General features: G+C 40.9%; 1 protein-coding gene across 15 annotated transcripts in view; it reads left to right on the top strand.

The window, feature by feature from the left end:
- The window catches only part of DST (dystonin), a 299,648-nt gene that overhangs the window by 101,570 nt on the left and 181,050 nt on the right, over positions 1 to 17,028 (top strand). For all 15 annotated transcript variants that reach the window (XM_021391653.1, XM_021391636.1, XM_021391639.1 and 12 more), the window contains 2 exons: positions 13,471 to 13,560; positions 16,445 to 16,522. In XM_021391653.1, the coding sequence (XP_021247328.1) occupies positions 13,471 to 13,560; positions 16,445 to 16,522 (168 nt within the window). The remainder of the gene's footprint in view (positions 1 to 13,470; positions 13,561 to 16,444; positions 16,523 to 17,028) is intronic.

Genomic DNA, 17,028 nt, shown 5'->3' on the forward strand with positions numbered 1-17,028 from the left:
GCTATGAATGTAAGGAGAATTAAGACTTCCATGAGGTTACTGTATAGTGAAATAGCACCACAAAAACTGATATATTTCCAATGATAGACTAATATATTAATAGATTAATTCATTCTCTTTTTGTGGCTTCGTTGTTTCCAATTAGGTCTCAGCTGGAACAGATTTATTCCTTAGAGATCATAAGAGAGAAAATTCTACCATTTGCAATTAAGTGTTGGATTTAAACTAATTGTTAAATTATGCATGGAATTATATTTCATCCATATACTTTTGATGTTTCTACATTTAATAATCATTTATACATCCGTTTAGAAGTACTCTGGCTTGATCTTGCACCCATGGGACCAAGTGTAACTGTGCCATTGGTTCCAGAGGGAGTAGTGTCTGTCCCAATACATGGACTCCAGACAGTATGCAACTGCAAATATTCAGTCATAAACATTCAAAAATATTTTGTTCTACAACAATATTTTGTGTGCTTGGAAGAGTGAGGAGTGTGACTGCATAAGAACACATTTTAGTAAACATGTTTTTCCTGTCTGTTTTAGGTATTTATGGTTTTCTGAGCAGGGAACTGTAAAGGTAGTGATGTAATTTTTTAAATCCTCATTTATCTACTGAAATACATTATCTGAAATTTAATCAGAATAGTGCTGAGTCTGCCAACCTTGTATTTTACCTGCTTTAGCCAGGTATGGAGTACGTCACCTTTGGTCTGAACTGGTGCATTCCTGTAGTTTTAAGCTGTGAAAGCTGGAGTTGTTGGTCGGGTTTAGTACCTGCTGTTGCCATTATGTTTCATTGCTTTAAACAATTTAATATTTGGTGGTGGGGGGTACAAACTGGAAAGGAAAGGGCAAGCTGGAAGGATGAAAGATGGAAAGGACTGGTTGCGCTGTGCAAAAGAACACAGTGGAGTGTCTCTGAGCAAAGATAAAATGATAACAAAGGTGCAGTTGTGGCTGCTGTCCATCCAATGTGTTGAATTGGAACTAGGAGGACAGGAAGAGTTTTTTGGTCACTAGCTAGCATTTGAAGCACAGTACTTTGCGATAATCATTTATCCTCAGAGCTGACAGAAAAAGCAGATGTAGGAGTCTGCATTACCTTTGTTCCCTGTGCAAGAAATAATTATTTCTGTGGCACAGCTCAGTTCTTATTTCAGCAGGTGCAAAACACCAGGACATACTGTATACTCTTTGCAGACCTGTTGCAGGAGTTTGTGTGGCTACCCCTGGTGTGGACATGTGTTGTGAGACAACTGCTGTGCAGAAGGGCCTTCAGGTTGTCACAGCATGCTGGAAGTAACGCTTGTTCTATCAGGTTAAGAAAGCTGATAGCAGAACTGCTGGTTAGTTGGGTCTTGATGATGGGGAAGGACTGCTTCAGAATCTGAAAGAGGAAGATAACTTAGCAGCAAGCAATTGCAAAATCTCAGGCTCACTTTTCAAAGAAAGGAGAGAAGTGAGAGAGAAAAAAATGACAGTGAGCTTCTAAGCAGCAGAACGCAGCAAACTCTGGAAACCAATAGGTAGGGTCTCCTGGGGAGGTAAGCTAGGAGAGAAAGGAATGCAGGAGGTCTGGTGGTCATTGAACACTCTTGTGTTGAAGACACAAAGGCAGGCTGGAGACAGGCAGCTCAGATAGATGTGTTAAATGAAAAGGAGCCATAGAAAAAGTGGGAATAAGGGTAACAGCACTAAAGATTTGTATGAAAGAGCTAGTAGATCATGATAGAATAAAGTCAGACAAGCAAAGGTCTAAAGTGACTTACAGTAAAAGAGTGACATAAAAGTCTACAGGAGAAGGGCTCCATAATTATGTCAGAATATGAAGAAGAAAGGAGAAATACAGATGCATTATCTAGGAAGAAAATGAGATGTTATTGAATGGTGTGGAGAAGGCTGAAGTACTCTGACTTCTTTACAGTACAAAATACTGACTTGATGAAACATGTTTTAACAGCATGAGAGTAAAAGTCAGGCAAGTTAAAAGATTATTTAGATAAGTTACATGCTTTCTTGTTGCACAGCTTTATTCACTTAAAAGTTAGGTTGTCAATTATAACATTTTGTCTTTTTATTTAAGAATTCACAAAGCACTGGGGGCTCCTAGGGATCTGGAGTCTAGCAGGCACAATGCTCCAGGCAGAAGAGAAGAATGGGGAATTATAGACCTCACAGAGTAATTCACTCCCTAGGAAGACAGTGGAACAAATCACTGAACTATCAGTTATCTGACCTGTGGCTGGACGACTGATCCTTGAAAGCAAGCAGACAAAGGGGGCACTGTGTACCTGGTGTATCTGAAGTTTTTATGTGCTTGCACGTGTAATCTCATTAGCAGATTACTATCAAAAGTTTGAATGAGAGGTTTACGGATATAGTTTAGTGCAGTGACAGCTGCAACTGCAGCTCAAACTGGCATGAGGAAGAGCCAAGGCCATCAGTGGTGGGTGCTGTCCCTGCTGCCATCAGGTGCTGCCACAGCATCATCTGGCTCTGAGAGGCCACACCAGTGAGCAAGGGCTGAGTACCCTCTCTGTGCTGCATCCTCAAGTGAGGACTCCAGCTCTGTCACTTTGTCCTTGTAGTTACATCCTGGGTTTTGTAGTGCTGTGGCTCAGGCCTTGTGTCATGTAGGATATGTGGTCCTCACCTTGCCAAGGGTACAGCTCCTCAGTGGGGCTGATAATGCTTGCGCCTAGGAAGCTCCATGAGCTGCAGGTTTACTCCTCATCCTCTCTGTGGGCCAACATAGTGCTTAGGAGACAAGGAGATGGTTAACAGTCCTGCTGTCTCATAGGCACAGTTGGTTCTCTTGTGGTTGTGGGCATGTGGTTGTGAAACCCTGTCTGGCTGCGCTACATCTGATCTTTATGATGACAAAAGATTTGCAGACATCTGTAATAAAGCAGTCAGAAGATAAGAAGCTTTCTTGGAAAATCAAGGACAGGTTATGATTAATTGAATTTGTTTTGTCTGAAACAGAGAAGATTGAACAGAGATGTGATAACATGTCCTCAGTATGTAAAAAGGTGGTTATACAGAGGAGGGCGTGAACAAGTTTTTTCCAAGGTCAGGCTTTCGGGACAGAGCAGAAAAAAAAAAAAAGAATGAGCCAATTTAGTTTGAAGATTAGCAAGGCAAAATACCCTCCTAAAAGATAGTACACATAGTAAAACGATAAGGTGTACATATCATATTATAGAATTTACTTCATTTGAATTTTCAAGATGAGATGAGCTTCTCTGGCACAGGCTGCCCAGAGAAGCTGTGGATGCCCCATCCCTGGAGGCATTCAAGGCCAGGTTGGATGGGCTCTGGGCAGCCTGAGCTGGGGGGTGGCAGCCCTCCGCACAACAGGGGGGTTGGAACTGGATGGTCTTTATGGTCCCTTTCAACCCCAAGCCATTCTATGATTCATTCTATAAAAAATCGTAAAAGGCTGCTGAGGTGCAAAAGAGAAGAGGGATGGACATCCATTGAATTAGTCATAACTGGCACAAGAGTTGTCAGTGAGCTGGGAGCATGTGTGGTACCACTCCTGACACGTCATGTGTGGCATCTGTCCTTCATGCCCTCTGTGAGCTGTTTGTAGAACAAAGGTTACTTCGGTGAAATAGGTACTAAAGCTGGTAATATGTGCTAAATAGGTTCTAAAGCTCTGTAACTGATATTTTTAGACTTTAAACTGTGGCAATAATAGAGTAGATGTCCATTTTGTGTTACTAGTAGGTACCCATTTTTGCTGAGCTTGTGTTTCTATACTGTGTGGGCTCTACTCAGGTGTATTTGCCGATCCCAATATGCAGTTACTAGTAGCTGACCAAGATTATGAAATTGCTAAGAACAGAGATAGTGCTATGATAAAGATGATAAGTGGAATGGGTTCTGTGCAGATTTTCGTAATGTCTGGACCTTGGTTCTAATACTGGCAACCCATGTTATTTGATGTCGTCCATTACTTCAGAAAGATCTGAAATGAGTGAGCTGGAATGGAGACAAGATTTATTTTTCCATAGTAGGTGGAAAGAAGGATTTTTGACACTTAGGGCTTTCAGTTAAACTTTTTCTGTACAATGATTGTGCTTTAGATATCTCACAACTACTGAAGCCAGAAAAGGACTCGTGGATGTGCATGCCTATCTCCTAGTGTTTGCTACATCCTTAAGATTATGCACCTGCTTGCATACTTGTTTATTTGGGGATTAGAAGAATATTGGAATGAATGTCATGAAACCAAATATAAGACCATATGAAGAGAAGTGTAAGGACAAGATTTAGCCATGCTCTAAGTTCTTGATTGGTTTTTCTTTTGTTTCTTTTTAAATATGAGTAACAGTGCATTTACCTTCAAGCCGTACAAGGGATTCTTTTCTTTTGTGATGTTTCATTATTAAGAGCTATTCAGGGACATATGAATTAATGAGCAAGACACAAAACAGAGTACACAAGAGCAAAGGGTTAGTTAGGCAATGTAGTTTTCTGGAAGAGATGTGAAGGTTAATGTAAACAAAAAATAATGACTGATCCAAGTTCAGAGATAAGGACAGTGTTTCAGAGGATTGCAACACTGTGAGTTCAGATCACAAAGTATTAATGCTGGTGTGCTGAGCGTTGGCCAGATGAATAAGTGAAGGATCAGTCTAAGGATGCAGCCAAGGATGAATCTTCTGTTAGAAAAGATCTGCTATAAAGAAAGATCAGGGTTGTTGAACTTGCTTTGAATGGGAGACTTGCTGAAAGGTAACTTAGGAAAAGTACTTGAAATTGTGAAGTGTTTTTATGGAATACCATTCACTGAGCCTACTATTCAGGGACATTAATATCCAAAGGGAAAATCAAACAGCTAGAAAATTACTGCTGAGTATGAAATAAAGAGGGATTTATTTTCAGCATAACTACAAGAGATGTTTTCAGTGCAACAGATCATCAAACCTGTGAGCAAAAGAAACATGTGAGAGTGAGTTCCTGATCACTGAACCTGGAAGTGGATTGACCGGACTTTGCAGGCACAGGGGGGAGATGGAGCACAAGTTTTTCCCTTTGTGCCATCTCACTGGCACTGGCTGCCTGCCACTTGCAGTCCAGCTAGGGAACAAGCTGGTGTCTGCCTGGCCGTTCATGTCCAGCGCTGCAGAGCACTCAGGCAGAGATAGAGGAACAGCACCATCTGCAGCCAGCTGCCTGAAGGTCACAGTTGCGGTGCTACCCAGTGAATAAATTATGCTATAATTTGTGTTTGCTTAGTTGCAGTAGAATGTGCAGCTTACTATAGGGCTCAGAACAAAACAAAGACCATGACCAGGCTATATATTATGTACTATATAGGAGTTTGTTGTTTCCCTAGAATTTCATTCAGATAAAGTTTTGGTTAAAAATAAGGAGATTAAAGAGCATAAGAGAGAGTTGGGGCAAGGATGTCAATCTGCACGTAACAGCTTCTGCTCGGGGAAGAGTACAAAGAGTTTGTTAGGATGTGCAGGGAGAAAATTAGAAAGGCAAAGGCCTGGCTCGAACTCAGTTTGGCTGCTGGGATAAAAGGGAACAAGAAACTCTTTTACAAATATATTAACAGTAAGAGGAGGACCAAGGAGAATCTCCATTCTTTACTGGACATGGCTGGGAATGTGGCCACTGGGGACAATGAAAAGGCTGAGGTTCTCAATGCCTTCTTTAAGTCTGTCTTAACTGTCAGACCAGTTATCCTCAGAGTACTCTACTCTCTGACCTGGAAGTCTCAGATGGGGAGCAGAATAACCCCATGATTCAGGAGGAAACAGTCAGAGACGTACTACTCCACCTGGACTGCCACAAGTCCATGGGGCTGGATGAGAACCATCCGAGAGTACTGAGGGAGCTGGTGGAGGAGATAGCCAAGCCACTTTCCATCATCTATCAGCATTCCTGGTCAACTGGAGAGGTCCCAGAAGACTGGAAACTTGCCAGTGTGACTCCCATCTACAAGAAGAGTTGTAAGGAGGATCCAGGGAACTACAGGCCTGTCAGCCTGACCTCGGTGCCAGGGAAGGTTATGGAGCAGATTGTCCTGAGGGAGATCACACAGCATTTGCAGGACAGCTGGGGGATCAGGCCCAGCCAGCATGGGTTTGTAGAGGGCAGGTCCTGCTTGACCAACCTGATCTCCTTCTGTGATCAAGTGACCCGCCTGGTGGATGAGGGAAAGGCTGTTGATGTGGTCTACTTAGACTTCAGCAAAGCCTTTGACGCTGTCTCCCAGAGTATTCTCCTGGAGAAGCTGGCAGCCTGTGGCTTGGACAGGTACACTCTGTGCTGGGTAAGGAGCTGGCTGGAGGGTCGGGCCCAGAGAGTGGTGGTGAATGGAGTTAAATCCAGCTGGAGACCAGTCACGAGTGGTGTTCCCCAGCGGTCAGTGCTGGGGCCTGTCCTTTTCAATATCTTTATTGATGACCTGGATGAGGGCATTGAGAGCACCCTCAGTAAGTTTGCAGACGACACCAAGCTGGCAGGAAGTGTTGATCTGCCTGGGGGTAGAGAGGCCCTACAGAGAGATCTGGACAGGCTGGATCTCTGGGCTGAAGCCAACGGGATGAGGTTCAACAAGACCAAGTGTCGGGTCTTGCACTTTGGCCGCAACAACCCCAGGCAGTGCTACAGGCTTGGGGCAGAGTGGCTGGAAAGTTGTATGGAGGAAACAGACCTAGGGGTATTAGTCGACGCTCGGCTGAGCATGAGCCAGCAGTGTGCCCAGGTGGCCAAGAAGGCCAAAGGCATCCTGGCTTGTATCAGAAATAGTGTTGCCAGTAGGAGTAGGGAAGTAATTGTCCCTCTGTAGTCAGCCCTGGTGAGGCCGCACCTCGAGTACTTTGTCCAGTTTTGGGCCCCTCACTGCAAAAAAGACATTGAGGCCCTGGAGCGTGTTCAGAGGAGGGCGACGAAGCTGGTGAGAGGTCTGGAGCACAGGCCTTATGAGGAGCGGCTGAGAGATCTGGGATTGTTCAGTCTGGAGAAGAGAAGGCTCAGGGGGGACCTTATCACTCTCTATAACTACCTGAAGGGAGGTTGTAGTGAGCTGGGGGTCAGCCTCTTTTCTCTTGTAACTAGTGACAGGACAAGGGGGAATGGCCTCAAGTTGCGCCAGGGAGATTCAGGCTGGACGTTAGGAAATACTACTTTTCTGAAAGAGTGGTCAGACTCTGGAATGGGCTGCCCAGGGAGGTGGTTGAATCACTGTCCCTGGAGGTGTTCAAGAAACATTTAGATGTGGCGTTGAGAGACGTGGTTTAGTGGGGTTATTGGTGGTAGGTGGATGGTTGGATTGGATGATCTTGTAGGTCTTTTCCAACCTAGCTAATTCTATGATCTTCGGGCATGCCTTTGGGTTGGCCCTGGACTGTAGCTTCTGGCTGTGCTGGGCTGGTCTAAATTACCCAGGGTGCTGGGGGCCTTGTGGTGTATTGAGCAACACTCCTGTTTATTATCTGTGACAATCTGAGACATCTGTAGAGCAAAATAACTAGTATTGAAGACATTTGAGGAAGCTGCCTTGCTGGTAATTCAGCCATGTGGAGGATTTTTGACAAATCTGATATTCTGATCTTACATGCTGCATTTTAGCAAGGATGTTCTTGCAGCCTGTTCAGAGAATTTTAGGAAGATTGCCATAAATCACACCGTGTGTATACTGGCGTGCCAAACATATACTTTTTGTGCAAAAATAAAGAAAATTCTCTATACAAGAGATTTTTGTTCTTTGTTGATGGCTTAAGTTTATTTGTCATTCTGCAGGTAGAACTGCCTGTGTGCTTCCTTTATATTCAAAGGTGGAAGGACTGAAAGATAGATGTTTTTAAAACTTATGGAGAGCTCTTTCCTCACTCCTTTAAAACCAGTGCTTCTCATACAATTTGGCTTCTAGAAACAAGCTTAAATACATTTTTAAGAAGCTGAAAAATCAGGGAAGCTCATCAGGATTTCAGGATTTCAGGTAGTGACCATGGCAGTTTTTCAGTAGTCTGAATGCTGATGGCATTTTCTGTGGAATAGTGAAATTATGGCAGTTTATGGCTGTTTGTGTCTGTTACCTCAGAAAAAGTGTTTTAATGTAGCTGAAAAGCAGAAGCCCATCGCATGATCCAAAATGTACTGAAGTGTCTGAAATGATCTTCTTTCTGTGGACATCGAATCAGATTTGTAAAACTTTGGAGTTTATTGTTTAACCAGCTGTGGCCTTGTGCCAGCTGTCATTTGGACTTATCAGTGACCTCAGTGGTAATTAAGGCCTGACCTTATTTTTCCAAACACACCCACTACAGTTCTAACTTCTGAGTCCTCTCCCATTTTCCCTTGGAGGAGCTGGTAATGCTTTGGATCTGAACTGTGCATTTAATTAACTTCACTTCTCAAAGTGAACAATGTGCTACTTGAAAAGGCTTTCCCAGGCTATGTACTCTGAAAAGCCTCTGTTGGAGCAGTAATGTTCTAATTCTTGGTGATGCCTGGGGATAATGCTGTTCATAGGCTTGTCAGCTGAACTTTAGTTTTTTGAAATAAATGTGAATCAGATTAGATTCTAATTTTACCTGTTCCATAAATAATAAGAGAAGGTCTAGTTTGGCCTATTCTCTTAATGATCACTTCATCTTAACTATGACATAGATAAGAGAAATCCCAGTATTTTAAGGAACATACACAATGATAATAGTAGTCTGTTTTCTTCAGCCTGTAAAAGTGGGTTAATTTTCAAGTGTGTGAGCATACCAGCCTGTCCTGGCTCCAAGGCCTGTGGTCTGCCAGGGTCACTGCAGTTGCGCCATTTCCTTGAGGGAGTTCCTGGCTGCTCCTGGCGCTTGGGAGTAGCTGCTGGTTGTTCCTGCCTTATCTGATTGAATGCTCACCCTGGCCTCTTTTGCCTTTACTCTGTACTCTGTAAACATGCCATTTCCTTTCCTTCATGCACTATTTCAATTGAGAAAGTGATTCCTTGCGTTTTAGGTGCTAGACAGGAGCATGCTGTGGCATAACACCAATGTCTGTGAGGTGTCTTTGCGTGTATGCCAGGTATGCATCCACTGTATATGCAGAAAGGGCCACAATACTATTTTCCTGCCAGATTTTCTTTTGAAGCAGAAAAAAAGAGAGGTTCTTCTGTTTTCACAGAATTTTATCAACATATGTTCTCTCCTTGCTTTCCAAGAGCAAGCAATTTTTGCTTGAGGAAGCAGCAGGAACAGACTTTCCCATTTTAGCCATGAGCATAAATAACCTATGGTTTCATTATGTAAAGGCACAGATTTTGTCTAATATCAGCACAACACAATAAAAATATCAAGAAAAAAAAATCAGTAAATTTTGCCGTATTTCTTTTTTTTTTTAAGAGTTGTGGCCAAGCTCCCTACCTGACTATGGCTTCACTGAAGTACATCAGTGAGAGAGGTTTTAGTTGACTTCACTGCTGTGAGACCTATAGTCGCAACCTGCAGCATGCATGATTCATATGGATAGCCATGACCCATGGCAAAACCAGAGGTCACTATGTGCACATTTCATTCCCTAAATGTAGATATCTTAGGCTGTTGAAATGTATTAAGATATTGTCAATGGTTTACGGGCGACAGATGTTCAGGACAGTTCCATGTGAGACTGACACGAAGAGCCTCAGCAAACTTTCATCATCTGGAGGAAAATTTGGAGGCCAAGTGGGATAATCCTCAGTGCATTAAATGGTTGTAGGTGTGTGCCCATGTAGTTGAATGATGGTTATGTTTCCTGTCACTGTAAAGGAGAACCAGCCAGACTGAAGGAAATGGCGTCAGGTTTGTTGTGACACCAGCCTACGGAAGAGGAAACTGCGCTCTATAGCCCAGGGCTTTTAACTCCAGAAGGGAAATTGTACATGAGGTTGTAACTGATAGCAACTTGATTGCAAGGTCAACCAGATGTGTCAGCTGAACAGTATGATGGAGCTATGTGAGCTATGTGAAGTATTAATTCTTTGGCTTTTGGAGGTGGCAGCCATCTTCATGGTCTTCATTTATAGAGTGCCTGACATCCTTGGCTCTAAGGGCAGGATTGCAGCTCTATGACTGCTACAATTTTGAAAGTTGATTTTATTAGTGTCGGCATGGGTTCCCCAGTTCAGAGTTTAAGCTCACCAGGAATGTGTGATACAAAAATATCTCATGCTTATATCAAGGATGGAGCTTTGCTTGCCACAAACATTGCAGTACACATGCCAGAAGATGAAGGTCAGAAGATGAATAATCTCTGAAATAGTCCCTTAAACCTTCCCTGTTTCCTTTGACTGGCAAAGCCATTTTGCTTCTCTTGTTTGTCAGATGCCCCATAGCCACTAAATACCTTCCACATCTTCCTTAAATAATCTCTTCTCATGCCCAAGTTATCACTCACGTGGATATATTGCACAAAGTTGCCTGAGGCAGCACATAACCTACTTTGCATGTACCTTGCAGAGAGTATGGCTGACAATTCTGCTGCTTTGTTGAAAAGCCACAAGAAGTCTTAATGAAGTGCAGGGGGCTCAGCAGATCCTGCAAATCCATCCAGAAACTGTCACCTGAGTACCTGTGATATGATGCTTTCTGAAGGAGTTTGAATTTGTCAGGAAAAGATCTGAGAAATAGTAATACTTCTGCTTTTTTGCGTTTAAACTTCTAAGAATTCATTATGTGTGTTGAGGCAGACCTGCCTGAGTGAGGATTGAGAGAGCTATTTAGTGAGCATTTCTTCAGATGGTGGTGTAGAATCTCTTGAGAAGCACAAAGTGCTCCTTTAAGAAGTGACCTGCTGCTTTTGGTGATTGTGCTTGTTTTGTATCAGTTGTCCAAATGCATCTTCTTAGGTGCACATCTGCTGCTTGCAATATTGGAACAAATTTCTTACTGTGTTGTCCTGTGCTAGAATGCCACAGTACTATGTCCTTAAATAGTTAATCCTTTCAATAACTGTCAGTCAATGGCAGAACTAAGAAAGAAGTCTAAAGATTATTGCTGGCTGTGAGAACTCTATGCCACTTTCCTTAAAAATATTACAGATTCATCTCTGAACAGCTGTGATTTCTAGAAAAGGTAAGTGGGGAAGATGGTATTTTCTGAATTACTTTAGAAAGCTTAGAGTATAAGGAACAAATAGAAGATAAACAAATATACTGAGTGAGAGACAGACCAGAGGACAAATAATCTGTAAGGCAGAAAATTAGCCTGCATCTAATGAGGAAATAAAAGTGTACAGACTTGAATCTGTAGAACTTTCTCATCTCACAATTCTGCTCCTTGCCACTGTCATGAGTTTTATGTTGAAAAGAGTGCAGTCTTGTGCACTGTGTAGGTAGTTCTTCAGCAGTGCTGGTGAGGTGTCCTTTATATGTACACCCCTTTCCTCTGTCCTTAACTCAATGTCCTTGACTCTAGCTGCCAGCCTTCACTCTGGCTCTGCCCTGACTTGGGATTCTGCCCTCCAAAGGGAGTTGGAGAGTGACATGTCCTGGCCTGAGGGGCAGGGAGGAGGGGGGACCCTCTCAAAGGGTTTTATTGTGGAAAACTTGACTGTTTTTGTGGGAAGAGTTTAGCACTCAGTTTGGCATGGTTCTTTGAACAACAGCAACAAAATAAAAAAGGCACTGTTGTTTTGGGTTAAAAAGTAAAGACCATTGTGCTTTTCACTTTTTTAGTGTAATCGTATCTGATATCAGGGGTTTTAGTGATATCTTTGAGGCTTCCATTTTTTTCCACCACACATATACTAGGAGAACATCTGTTTCTTTGTTTAGCTTAATAATGCTTCAATCTTCCCAGAGAATTTTTCCCTTGGCAGTTTTTTAAATTAATTGCACACTGGATTTTTAATCGCAGTTGGGATTAAAATTAATTATTTTATATATGTGCATGTGTAAAACCATCTATGTCTATTAGAGTGATGTTATGTATGTAACTTGGTTGCATACGCAGAGTCTGTATAAATGTTTTGGAAAATATTATCAGTTTTAATTCCTTATGGAACAGTCTTCTACATGACTTGTTCTGGCTAGTCTTCAACACAAATGTAAATATGCTCTCATGTTATTCCCAGTTAAGATGATGGTCTTTGCAAAGACAGGTTTCAGGGTAATTTCATTTTTAGAAGTTGGGGAGTATGAAAACCTGAATTAAAAAAGCAGTTATTGATCTAACCACCAGTATTAAGACAGTGATTTATGCAACAGGATGGATCTAGAAATCCTCGTGCAACTCAGATAAACAGAGCTATTGCGTAAGGCCAAAGATCTGGATTGATTCCTGCTTCGCTCATCATACACAGAGAAATGTTGACAGTCATGGGATTGTCTCTTGTATTGGAAGTACGGCTCCTCTCTTGTAGAGATGATAACTTTAGAAAAAAATTCTGATGTCATGTTTAACATCTGGAAACTTACGAAGTTTCTAATCTGTTGTCTTAATGGGAGTCTAGGGGAATCAACATTAAATTGCAGCTGAAAAGCCCTCAACCTCTGCCCTGGCTGACAGTGTCAAAAATCTCTGCGTCTGAGAAATTAGATCCTTTGTTTTGCTTTCAAAGAGCAGTTGATTGAAATTGTTAAAAGTTCTGGAGAGGGCTGCATTTGAGTTAGCTAAGCTAACACTAAGAAACAAGAAGTTGGCCTATGAACAGATATCTTTTGGCTTTGTTATGCCCATCAGAAAAGTTAAGGCTTTCAGCTGTTTCTCTTTTCATTTCTTTTGCTCCCTCACCCATGGTTGGCTTCCCAGGATCTGCTGGGAGATCCTGGGAGGCAAACCAACTCTTTTCAACCAATTTTCATCAAATGAGGTCAGATGGCAAGGGCTGTCTGTCTGTGAGGAGCACTGGAGCAGAGGATCTGGCTGCAGTGCCATCAGTATTATCAATCAACCACTGGAAATGATGGGAAGGGCTCTTGGCTTCCCTAGATCAACCAAACATCCTGTTTCTTTGAAATGAGCTATGAGGTGGATACGAGAGCTGTTGGTACCTAGATACCTGGAAGCATTGTTGTTAATTGGTGGACCATATGGCTTGATTAGTAAGTCTGCTTAAGGCCAGAATGCTTGCTGACTTTTGGTCTGACAACAGTGAACTTGCATGCTGAAAGTGATACGCACGTCATGGCAAGATTTTGCTCTGTGTATTTTTCTCACAGTTCACTGAGTCTGTCTAGCGCCATCTGTAAATGATCATGATTTATATCCAAATAGGTGGCTGTCTGGTATCGTTTAAATTGTCAAATACTGATTTTTGGTTGTTTATGCATTCATTGCATGTAACATGATACTGTTTTATTTTTCAACGAAATGTTATTGTAATAAATTTAGATTTCTAAATTTGTCATGAAAGTGAATAAATATATTAAGGTATATCTGGGCATGACTATTACAAGATAACTGTGTTAATATAACTGAATTGTCTGGAATAAGTGAGATGTCAAATTTTACTTCTGCATTTATTTGCCCAGGTTCGAAAACATGTGAATGACCTCTATGAAGACCTAAGAGATGGACATAACTTGATCTCACTTTTAGAAGTCCTTTCTGGAGACACCCTGGTAAGCTTTCAAATCAGAATGCAGTGGTTCCAGTTTATTATATGTACATTTACTCTGTTAACTCCTTAGATGTTGACTGCTGGAGATGTCTGGTATTTTCAATAATGCGTGACTTGATACCAAAGACACAAGTTATTTTTCTATTGGTAAAATATTCCACCATGAATTCTGTGGGGGAATGCTCTCTGTTTTCTTCATTTCTTGTGGTCAGTGAGATTTCCTTTCTTAGTAGGGTATTGCACTAATTCTTCTGTTCTTATCTTTTGTTTATAATTTTTCTTTTAACATGTATTGGATGCTTAATATCCCTTCCCATTAAAGGGAGCAACTTACAAATAGCAAGGGTAAAATGTCCCTGAAATTGTCTAACACACTCCTCAGGTGTCATTTCCTTTCTTTGTGAGCATTACTTTCTTTGCTTGGTATTTGTTCTCTTCATTATGTTCTTCTTTTCATGCTCTTCTTTTCATTTGTGCTCTGTCTTGTGTCTTTGCTGTCCTGTCTCCTGTCTGTTATATTCATTAGCCAAGAGAGCGAGATTTTTTGAAGACCTTACGGTTGGTGAGTTCAACAGAAGCATGCGCGTATGAACAGCATGAGGATGTGGAGGATGAGGATAAGGGGGTAGGTGCCGACCCCCATAACTGTACTAACGTAGTGTTTGAAGTGTGGTGTCTCCTAATGTCAGTCAATTCTTAGTTTGGTGTCCTGCAGTAATTCCATAGAAAGTACAAAGGAACTCTTGTGGTAAATCAGGTTATGTTCATGAAGTAGGTATGGTAAAGAGAAATTTTTATTTGGCCTTTTTTTTTTATGAGCAGCTAAAATGCAAAGGTTTAAGATATCTTTAAAAATTTACTTTCGCTAAACTGTATAAAACGAGGGTCCAAATGTGTACTGGGCAACATTATCAATACAGTATGTGAAAAGACAATCTTTTATTTTTATTTGTTTTTCAATTAGGGAAATATAGTAATTCCATTAAACCAATATTTTTTACTTGCAAGCAGTATTGTCAACATAGAAGTAATTCAGACAAAGACTTGAAGGCTTTCCTTAGTGAAATAATATGCAAAAAAAAGTAATTTATCTTAATTGGAAGCACTGGTCTACCTCACCCCCAGTGTATTTGGCAGTAACATTGGATAATATTTTGAAATAAGGTAATTTAGAAGTGTGGATCTATTTCTCAGACTGTATTAAATGTACTAGTTATTATTTCAAAGCAGATGGTCAAAGTGGAGGTTACATGACAACTCTGTGCAGTGCTTTGGCCACCAAACGTGTGGATTGTTTATCTTTCTGGCAACTGATGCTGAATTATCCTTTTGCTGTACTTTAACCATCCAGAAGGGAAATATCTACCAATAAAACGTAAAATGCTGAGTGCTTGTTAACCCGAGAAGCTGTTCCATGCTTTTGTAGAACCTGCATTATTAGTGTTTGCTAAAGCAGCTTGTTTTCCTAGGGCCCAATCATGTTCTTGGCTCCATGTGTGTTGTGCTGTGGTTGTGATTTCAGTGGAATACGTATGCTTTTTCTGAAGGCATAAAGTACCACAAAATGCTGCATTTTAGGTGTACACTGAAAATAAAATATTTCCCCTCTGAGATCCTCTACCTTTATTTTGTGATAATTTGGATTTATTTTACTCTCTCTGTTTTGGAAACTGAAGTTCCAGATCTGCAATCCTTCATTCTATCCATTGAAGTTTTTCAGTAGCGAGGGCTGCAGGGATTGATCCTGTGCCCTCAGTGTGAAAAAGAAGGAGCTAAATCAAAGGTTCTATAATGGAAATTAAAGTTCTTTGTGTTTCAATATATGCTTCTCATTCAACTCCATTTTCCCATGTTTTGCTTTGGAAAGCATCTGATACTCCACAGGGGAAAAAAGTCGATCGAGAAAGGCTTGGGCTTGTGTTTGTATTTCGTGGTGTCTGAGGAAATAACTCATATTCATGGCTGAGCCCTAGCAATTATAGTATGCTTCAGTTTATTGCGTGAAAGTTTGTGAAAAATCTGAAATAAGGAAGAAGAATATAAAGGATTTGGACATTTTGATAAGGATAAAAAATTAACTGCTTTCCCATTGTTGATTTCTGACAGCTAAGTAAAGTATTCTTTTTCTGTGTGATTCTTCTTCTTGGTGATTTTACACTAACTGCATGCAGTTATGCTGTGCTTCCATTAACACATTGCTCATTTCACAGATTCTTGCTTGGATGATTCTGATTTGAGAAAAGTTACTAGATTTTTTTTTTCCCATGCTTTATGATGTTTACCTCAAGTTGAGAGTTAAATTTGCACTCAGGGCTGTACATTTTTTATTGAGTATTTTTGGAGGCAGCTATTATCATTATTAGATGTTTTAAAATAAATATGTATTGCTGTTACAATGGTTATGCCATCATACCATAAATAAATAAACAACGTTAAAGTCATAACATTGCGTACAGAGGTAAGCTTTCCATCACAGAGTTAACTAGAGCAACATAAAGGCCCATGACATGACTTCTATTTTTCTTTGCTTAGTAGACTGTAAATCTTTTGTAATAGTATATTGCAGTTTGGTTTCTGTAGCTAGGTTCATGCAGGGCCTTTTTTAGCCCTCTTGGCCTAAGTAGTACTTTGCAGTGAAACAGCCATCTGCCAGCATGGATCGAAGTTGCAGTTTGGGACACTGATTTCTATTTTCATCCATTGTACTAAAAAAATTTAGTTACAGTTAAAAAAAAAAATTGTTAAAGCTCACTTTTCCACCAAAGGCATTGACTATTGGCTTTGTTAAAACTGTGGAGCTTAGAATATTTTACATGGTGTTTTTAAAATCCAGCTGTTCTTTTGTATCACAGAGAAATCTCACGATTATTGTTTTCCATTTTTAGCCCCGAGAAAAAGGTCGGATGCGTTTTCACAGACTCCAGAATGTCCAAATTGCACTTGACTATTTGAAAAAGCGCCAGGTATGGTGAAAGTTCTAATAAAAAATGTTAACAGGAATTGCATGACCAGGAGCTAGTAAATAATTAAAACGAAAAGTCCTGCTTGGTCTTCTGTGCATGTTGTATGACATTTGCTGGTGCACAGCTTCAGCTCGTGCTTGACATGATGGAAGAGGGTTTTGGCAAATGTAATGTTACACCAACCTTTTCTGAGCAATAACCACAACACAATTCATGCGGCATAAGATGTTAAAGAGGAGAAAATTATGGGGAAGATCCTCGGGAACTGCTTATAACAGATTTAAAAATCTTCCAAGCTGTCCAAACACCAGCTGTTCTTTTTTCACGAAATTATTTTTAGTGATAAATGCAGATTCAAGGAAATTATCACTTTGTATGGGAACTGCTTGTTTTGATTATATTTGTTTTAGGAAAATCTTCTCAAGCCTTGCTCCTGCCAGAACGCAAACTTGTGCCGTAGAATGTCAGCAGTCATCTGAGCTGTGGAGGGTTCAGGTTTAATTTCA

The sequence above is a fragment of the Numida meleagris genome, chromosome 3 (assembly GCF_002078875.1).
Source record: "Numida meleagris isolate 19003 breed g44 Domestic line chromosome 3, NumMel1.0, whole genome shotgun sequence".
Taxonomy (NCBI): domain Eukaryota; kingdom Metazoa; phylum Chordata; class Aves; order Galliformes; family Numididae; genus Numida; species Numida meleagris.